This window comes from Pinus tabuliformis, chromosome 9, assembly GCF_031772625.1.
Source record: "Pinus tabuliformis cultivar Carrire ecotype Pingquan chromosome 9, CPIR1, whole genome shotgun sequence".
In the NCBI taxonomy this organism is placed as follows: Eukaryota; Viridiplantae; Streptophyta; class Pinopsida; order Pinales; family Pinaceae; genus Pinus; species Pinus tabuliformis.
The window spans coordinates 1,507,676,784-1,507,685,924 of record NC_142307.1 but is presented as its reverse complement, the minus strand read 5'-3'; the positions used below and the strand labels follow the sequence as shown (position 1 = coordinate 1,507,685,924).

Genomic DNA, 9,141 nt, shown 5'->3' with positions numbered 1-9,141 from the left:
AATTCAGGAGTATACATATTATTAAAGCAAAAACATGAACTTCTTCAAATTTATTGAAATAAATAGGTATGTGGATAGTCCAGACTAATTTGATCAAAACTTTTAATGATTGGACAACATAAACCCCTATAAAAATGCTCAAAGGTCTGTTGAGCCTTCTGATGCAATCCCTTCAAGAAAATGTATTTCCTTATCATACACAATAAACTGTACGAAACCCAGCAAAAAGTAGCAGGTCTTCTCTAAAGAACATTAGATTTATTATTGAGATTATTACAAGTTTGATTTTTAAAAGTTGATAGCCATCACACTATTTTCTTGTGCTTGGTGGGCGTATGTATTTGTTTGTGTGTGTTGTGATCCTACTTTTCATAATGCAGGTCATGTAACCTGTTCTAGGTGATTTGGAAGTAAGAAGGATATGCACAGACATTAGGTACACCCTTTCAAGTTGAAAAATAAAAATTAAATAAGCACATAGCAAACAGAGAATATATGACTAAATACCTAGTGGAATCTACTTATTTAGTATGTTGGCTCGGTTGGCATGCTTCATTTGAGTGTAACTTTGTTTATGAAGGTCTAAGCAGGCCTTTAAGGTGCAGGTAACAGTTTCCCAACTACAAATGCAGTCTCCTCGAGACTTCACACATGAACAGAATAGACAAACCTCTCTAGGCATCAGCAGCAACATAGTCTCCTGAAATCTCCCATGGCTATTTCCTAAATGAGGGAGTAGTGACAGGCATTGATAGGACAGGGAGAAGAAATGGGCAAATATCATATTCATTGGTGGCTTGAAAGTTAAAATGCATTTTCTTAAGAATTCTTTAGGGTTTCTTGGGAAGATGATTTTTTTGGGTTAAAATTGGATTTGGTTTGGTTCAGTTTTGGACAAACAACAGATTGACTATACGAATCCCAACTGAACCGAATTATTTGGCTGTACCAAAGTTCTTCCAGATTTTCGAATGTTTTCCTTGATTCAGCCAAACTTTTTTACCATGTAAAAGATAGTTGCTTATTAGATAGAATTGCAATCAATCGAAAGCAAGAATAAACAACTAAGCACAACAAAACAACCACAACTCTAAAAGCATTTAAGCAAACTATACTACAACAATAAAAATTAATAAAACATAGCATTTATTACATGAATATGAAAAACAATACATATTTCAACAATAATTTAGAAAAAGGCATCACTCAACATCAATCTCAAACAACATAAAATGCCATGTTTCACCAACTGCATGATAACTTACAGTGGAATAGTGTTACTTAGAGGAAAGGAATCCTTTTGGAACATTATATACCATTTTTTAGTAGAATGGTTGAGACAAAAAAACACCCTTGAACTTTAGATGTCAAGAAAATACAGCCTATATTTCTAACACATTGTTGATTTCATGCCTGCCAACAATCCATGATGTTGCTACTGTTAAAAGACAATCCTTGGTTGACTAGGTTATTGCAGTTGTGTTTTAAAGTGCCTATACTGGCACACTACATATAGAATTTGAAACAATTTACAAAAATGTTCACTTTAAGGCTTTTCTGCATATGTTTCTGGCAATCCCAAAAGGAAATTTCCGAATCTTTCATATAAAAATTAAATGGGGAAACCAACAAGCAGAGAAAATATCATTATTTATTTTAACAGCAGGCCTCTTCTACACTTGTAATCATTCACAGTTAATGTCAGATTATGCTTCCTTCCATCATTATTAGGAACTTGAACTCCACAAGTTGACTCAATCTTCTGCTTTCTAGCCATAAAAACTAAAGGGGCCCCTTGAGCACCCCCATACTTCTGCAGTCCAGCAAGTGAAATTCGAAGTTCAAAATCATGCAAAGAATACACCCTTGCATCTTCTGATATAGGAGCATCAGTGTCGACAAGCTTTCCATCATCCTTAACAGTTTCTATTGCTATGGCTTCCTCTACTTTGGCTGCATCTGCCTCTTTGTTCGCATCAGTGTTGTCTTCAGCAACCTTCGCCTTTGTATCATAATAATTTTGAGATTGAGTCCAACACCGAGTGAAAGGATCATACCCTGCTTCACCTGCTTTAAGATTAAGGTTTAGAGGCTTGATCTCAAAAGCATTCTTGAAATTTTCAGCCTTGTTTTTCTTATTCATTTCTATTAGCATCAAGGCTTTTGCATCCTTGCTTTTGCTCTGAAGAGAAAGGACTTCTAGTTCCTTCAATTTCACTTTAATTCTCTCAACTTCTGAATAATCATGCCTGCTCTCCACTAGCTCCATCTCTCTTCTAACCCTGTCCTTTTCAGCGGCCACATTCGATGGCCTTTTGGAAGCCAACTTCTTTTCCTGCAACATTTGTTTTACAGTTTCTGCAGAAGACACAAATTGATTTATCTTCTTTAGTGTGTTTATTTTTTCCTCAACTTTTGCTCGACTAATCATCTGACCACCACTGCGTTCTACTTCCCATTCCCAATCTGAAAACTTTTTCTCAAGTGGAGGTGAATCAGACACCCTGACCATCTGCCATCTTGTTGCATTGCTCTTGCTACCCTAGAAACAATTGAAATACTTGTATGTGGTGCGGTTCTCAAACTTGTATTGTTTATCAGGGTCTGTCACATCAACATTTTTTACCATGCAAAGATGGTATGTACTCTGTCCTGACCTGGACATTCCTATCCCAATTCTTACAAAGCAGCCCACAATGATATTCTCAAAGAATGGTTCCATAAACCACTTGGAAAGTTTTGATCTCCTTATTGTTATGCTTCTAATATCTTCAAAGCTGCTCCCTATCTTCGTCATCTTTGTATAAATCACTTCCTATCGATAATTCGCTATCGGAATCATCACAACAACCCCTGTCATCATCATCCTTGTCACCAGAATCAAATCTATTTTTCAGGGGCATTCTTGGCCCGGAAGCCTTCATATTTGCTGTCCCAGCATCATCTGAATCATTTTCATCAATGTATTTCGAGTCACTGCCATCATCTGAATCAGAATCTTCCAGTCTCGCTTTCGCAGGATTTTGGTTTTGCTTTCCATCATTGGTAGATGTTCGACCAGCTGCTTCTAGCAGCAAATGCTCCAGTTCAGCCATAACTTTTTTTTTCCCTCTAAACACCCATGTCAATTGAATAGTCCATTCCTTGGCTAGAGCAGAGACTGCAAATACCACTCCTCAATAGATCTTCAAAACCTAAAACCTACTGTCCATCAAACAGATTAAAATTGTGAGAGGCAAACCACACCATGGAGCTTAATAAATGTACATCACCGACATTACGTTTTGTAATACATGGTCCTTACAATGAAACAAACATTACTATCTCAATTAGTTCAAAAGAACCCTTAGACCTGTAAAGAAAGCACATTGAACATAGAGATGGCAAATTTCAAAAATATTTCTAAGTAACATAAATGGATGGAAAGGTCCAAAATGCAACCTGTTCTCTGACATCATCACTGTCAACAGTAAGAAGTTGCACAAACTTGGGCACAGCTCCATGATAAATCACAACTCTGGTATGCTCTGAGGTTCCGGACGCAATATTTTTTAAAGCCCAGGCTGCCTCAAACTATAATATGACCAAATTAAAACGATATTAGATTACCACAATATAATGTCAATTCAATACTTAGAATCTCAACTGAAAAACAGATCATACCTGAAGCTGAGGGAAATCATCCCTTGCAAGAAACTCTACAAGTCGAGGGACCACACCCGTAGCGATAACTTCCTCAATTGGAGGAATGCCTTCTGTCACATATATTTTTTCAGATGGCCATTTCCTAAAGACAAAAGAAATGGTAATAAAGATACATATACTCAAGACTATTACTAATAGAGAGAAGCTTCCTGAATTGAGTTGGTGCTTCTAACTGCATGGTAGGATCATCAGACCAGACCCATGCTACCGTTGTAGGAAGACTCTCCAACTGTAACATATCCAACGTAATCTTAGTAAGACTCCCTTGTTATATTTTGGTTATAACATATTTGGGCTTAAGTTAAGTCATTATTTATATGTAATTGATGCACAATTGTAAATAGAAATTTAAACCCATTGTCCTTGCATGTCCCACAGTTGTACATTACTTGTCATGCAAGTTGCAACATGTTGTGTTGCCTCTAAAAACATGTTATAAAGTAAGCCATTTCAAAAAATAGAAATTTCAGCTGAACAACCAATGAGATCATTGTTGAATGGTGAATGCAATGGTGTGTCAGGCGACGCACCAAAGATCTAGTCTTCCACAGCACCAATAAACGGTTGGAACAAAATTTAAGCACTTTCTTATTTTTATGGAAAGAGCAACTCCCTGTTGCCGCATCTTGGCAAAACAAAAGTGATTGTGATGCATGGTTCATCTTAGAAGACCCCAAAACTAGGCCACTTGCAATTCCTAACATAGTCTAGCCCAAATGTAATCCTTCTGGAATTTAAAGGAAGCACATCTCCCCGTTTGCATAAGTCCATTTTTTGGATTGGAAAACAAACTTTCTGGGCACCCCAATTGAATTTGAACTATGTGTACAAGTTTCCAGGACAACTGAACTGGGGAGATGCGAGGAGGGGTGTTTAGAACGACCAGAGCACACCCCCAAACATTTCATGGGTTGGCCAGTTGGGGACTCATGAAATAGAACTAATTTACTGCATAAATATCAATTTTTATTGGTTCTAAGTTGCTTTATTTATTGCACTTGCCTTTCCAGGGGAAGTGGATTACATATACATATATAGTTTACTGCATAAATATCATTTTTTACCTGCCTTTCCATAATTTAATTTTCCAACCCCTATCCGAAGCACGGCTGTCAGTTTCTCCCATATCTTCCCTCTCTTTAGTGGTTGGGGATTCAGTATGAGCTGAGTTCTATTACTTCTATCATTTTCAAATGTTTCGATCATTTCAGTCTTGAATGCTGCAAAAATTATTTGATCATAAACATCATCGATCTCACAGAGGTTTTTTATGGTGTCAGGACCAGATGCTATTCTCAGGTCTTTTCTTATCACCTAGCCTAAACGGGATGTCTCATTTTTCATCCATCGGTCTTGGCATGATCATCTTTATTCTCACGCTGTTTATATGATCATTTTCTGGAGGAAGAATGTTACAGTCTTTGTAATAGCAGAAAAGTCGAGTCCCCTTACAAAACTCATGAGTCATGAAAACGAACATTACTATCTCAATTAGTTCAAAAGAACCCTTAGACCTGTAAAGAAAGCACATTGAACATAGAGATGGAAAAATTTTCAAAAATATTTCTAAGTAACATAAATGGATGGAAAGGTCCAAAATGCAACCTGTTCTCTGATATCATCACTGGCAACACTAAGAAGTTGCACAAACTTGGGCACAGCTCCATGATCAATCACAACTCTGGTATGCTCTGAGGTTCCGGACGCAATATTTGTTAAAGCCCAAGCTGCCTCAAACTATAATATGACAAAATTAAAACGATATTAGATTACCACAATATAATGTCAATTCAATACTTAGAATCTCAACTGAAAAACAGATCATACCTGAAGCTGATGGAAATCATCCCTTGCAAGAAACTCTACAAGTCGAGGGACCACACCCGCAGCGATAACTTCCTCAATTGGAGGAATGCCTTCTGTCACATATATTTTTTCAGATGGCCATTTCCTAAAGACAAAAGAAAATTTTAATAAAGATACATATACTCAAGACTATTACCAACAGAGAGAAGCTTCCTGAATTGAGTTGGTGCTTCTAACTGCATGGTAGGATCATCAGACCAGACCCCTACTACCGTTGCAGGAAGACTCTCCAACTGTAACATATCCAACATAATCTTAGTAAGACTCCCTTGTTATATTTTGGTTATAACATATTTGGGCATAAACCCATAAATTCGGCGACATTGCCGTCAAGAAACCAAAAATGGCATTCCAGATGCAGACCAACTTCAGGACACCCTTACGCCCCAGTGGAGAATCTGATAGATGCCGAAATATCCCTACACCTGTATCAAAAAATAAATCAGAAACTGAAAGAAAATCTTAATGGCGATCAGCCATCAGATATAAAAGCGCACAGGGGATGAAAATATCAATTACCGAGCAAACACCTGACAAAGAACGCACACTGCAGAAACCCAACTTTGTATTTCTGGCCACAGACGAGATCCCATTCGGAGACCGTCGAAACCCCGGGGCCTCCGTCCCAGTCCCATGAGGCCCGATCCATGGAGCATATAGATCCCGTCGGGCTGCAGGATTCGAACCTTGGCTTCATCGAAAGGAAATCCTCTGGGGTTTTCCCTCCATTGCAATGCCAATGGGGTTCATAGTCGGCGAAAATCATGACCATCGTATGAAAGGCCGAACAATAACTCTGAAGACAGAGAGGCCAATGGATGGGGAGACAAAAGGATAGTGTGAGGATCAACGACCAAACTTGGTTCAATCGTCTAACACCACAAATCCACGCTCAACAATACGACACGTCATTGGGTGGGCAATTCATTTCAAAAGGGAACGCCTTACGGCGTAATTATCTTTTACATATCTATACGCAGGTTTAGTATATCAAAGGCACGTATACACGCTGGTTCGGTAATTCAAAATAGCGTATACACAGGTTTTCGTTCATATAGTAGCGTATGCATGCAGGTTATACATATTGAAGTAGCGTATGTCTCATAAAATATGTTTTATCTACTTCTGTTTACTGTTGCAGTGTTCTCGGTTCTGGTACTATTACTGTATTCTGGTTACAACATTCATAGAAGTGATTGTTTGATTTAGTTTTGGTTAGTGCAAGGGAGATTGATTGATGCAGATATATTTTGATGTTACATTGATGCTATTGATGGATCCAGTCTGAAAATTTATGAAACGTGGTCCCTGGAAGAAAAGAGAAGGTTGTAGCCTTTTGTAGGTCAGCACCTACGTACTAGTACATCCACTAGTACAAGAGCTTGGGGTTTGTAGCTCGCTTCCAGGAGAAGCTGAAGAATGAGAGAAGGTTGTAGCCTTCTGTAAGTAGAAGCCTGTGTACTGGTATAAGACTGCACCACTATAGAAATATTGTAAAAATAAGTTTCTTATTAAAAGAAGATAGAGTCGAATTGCAGTAGGTGGTTTTCACCCACATTGTGTTTCCACCTTATATCTTGTGTTCTTGTGTGTGATTTTCTGCTCTGTTTTTTACTATAATTGTTATTGCTTATATGGTTTTGATACACATATTAGAGATCAACTGACTAAATTATAAGTTTACAAGGTGTATGCTAGTTGCTCGAAACATTGTTGCGTATATACGCAAGTTTCATTAAACTAAGTAGTGTATATAAATCTGTTCGTGGAAATGAAATATTATTAAATTGATAATACTGATTCACTCCCCCTCTCAATATTGTTTCCAACAATTGGTATCAGAGCAGGTCCTTCAGAAGAAGCTTGATCACTTGAAGGAAGATCTATCATCATGAGCAACTACGAAAAGGAGGCATCCATCAGGCCACCAATTTCTGATGGGAGCAGCTTCATTTATTGGAATGTAAGAACCACAACCTATCTTCAATCTCTTGGAACAGAAGTTTGGGATATGGTGGAAGGAGGATACACATTTCCATCAGCAATTCCTACAGATACGGCAGGTAAAATGGAGTATGAAACAAATGCAAAGGCTGTCAATACTCTATTGGGGAGTCTAGCATAATCAGAATTTGTCTAGGTTATGCAACTCAAAACCACCAAAGAAATATGGGACAAGATCATTCTAAGCTATGAAGGAGACGATCAGGTAAAACATGCAAAACTACAATCTCTTAGAATTCAATATGAAACTCTCAGAATGCACAATGATGAAAGTGTAGCTAATTATTTCCTACGTATAGATGAGATTTTTAATCGCATGAAAAACTTGGGTGAAGAGATAAAAGAATTTACTTTAGTTGAAAAGGTTCCAAGATCCTTGTCTTCTAAGTTTGAATCAAAAGTTTCTGCCATAGAAGAAAAGAAAAATCTTCAGAGTATTACTATGTCACAACTGCACGAAATCCTAACTGCTTTTGAAATGAAAAAAGGGGGTCCATCAGATATGAGAGAAGCTGCATTCAAAGCTTCAAGAAAAGGAGAACTCAATGACTCAGGACATATATCAGAAGGAGAGGAAGAATCAAACTTTGTCAAGAACCTTCAATGGGGTTTTGGAAGATTCAGAGGTAAACTACCTTTCAAATACTTTTCTTGTGGAAGAGTAGGTCATTATGCTGCCAAATGTCTTCATAAAGATAAGCTTGATAAAGGTAAGGAATCAGCAAAATGGAATAGAAAACAAAGTGTAAATAAGAAGAGCTACTATACGCATGAAGATAGTGATGGTTTATCAAATAGTGATGAAGATGAAAACAATAATGATTATAGACTTCTGATGGCTTTTGAAGATGATGATTTCTTGGATGCTTTAGATGAAAATGGTCTCTATGAAGAAATTTCTAAACTTAAAATCTGTTTAGAAGAAAAGAGTATGATTATAGATACTCTTACATTCCAACTTGCTGAAAGGGAAAAACCCAATGAAAAGTTAGAATGTGAAATTGTGGGTCTAAGAAAAGAAATTGAGAAAACAAAAGCTCTCAATCTTAAGTTTGCTAAAGGATCAGAAACTTTAGATGAAATTATCAAAGTGCAGCGTTCCCATCTGATAAAGACAGGTCTTGGATATATTGAAGAACCATCTCAAGCACAGAAGCCATCAACCTCCAAAAGATATCTTGATGCAGGAAGGAGAAATGAGCAGGTTGACAATCGTCAGCAGAGGCTTAAAGCAGATCACCAGGTAAATCAGGTTCAATCTACTTCAAGGATGAATAGAAGCTATAACCAACCACAGGTAAATCATTCTCAATTTGCTTCAAGAATGAATGTCAATGGAAACTACAATCATCCGGTCAGTAGATTCGATAACCGCATGAATTTCTTTAATGACAAATGATTTTCATGTCATAACTTTGGACACAAAGCTACTCAATGTGTTGCGTACAAGACCATCATGACTAGAGAAGTACGAAATCAAAAGAATGTGACTGGGATCATGAAAAGGACCTACAACAACTTTTCTGCTCTTGAAAATGAAATAGAATGCTCTATTTGTAACAACTT

General features: G+C 37.4%; 1 protein-coding gene and 1 pseudogene across 1 annotated transcript; both read right to left on the bottom strand.

The window, feature by feature from the left end:
- Window positions 1-1,651: 1,651 nt before the first annotated feature.
- Window positions 1,652-2,512, bottom strand: LOC149154324 (protein RTF1 homolog pseudogene; annotated as a pseudogene).
- An 834-nt stretch (window positions 2,513-3,346) lies between these two features.
- LOC149154323 (importin subunit alpha-2-like) lies at window positions 3,347-6,343 on the bottom strand. The gene is made up of 9 exons (XM_089444115.1): window positions 6,091-6,343; window positions 5,935-5,996; window positions 5,749-5,804; window positions 5,533-5,656; window positions 5,311-5,442; window positions 3,879-3,934; window positions 3,664-3,787; window positions 3,442-3,573; window positions 3,347-3,352 (listed from the first exon to the last, which is right to left on the bottom strand). The coding sequence occupies exons 1-9, from the start codon at window positions 6,341-6,343 to the stop codon at window positions 3,347-3,349; spliced, it is 945 nt and encodes a 314-aa protein (XP_089300241.1).
- Window positions 6,344-9,141: the final 2,798 nt, after the last annotated feature.

Bases quoted from the DNA above. Each gene is read 5' to 3' on its own strand.
- LOC149154323 (XM_089444115.1), bottom strand. From the start codon at position 6,343: ATGGTCATGATTTTCGCCGACTATGAACCCCATTGGCATTGCAATGGA. The intron at 5,805-5,934 runs GTCTGCATCTGG...GATATGTTACAG, and splicing joins GTAAGGGTGTCCTGAAGTTG to TTGGAGAGTCTTCCTGCAAC. The intron at 5,657-5,748 runs GTTAGAAGCACC...TTTTGTCTTTAG, and splicing joins TCTGATGATCCTACCATGCA to GAAATGGCCATCTGAAAAAA.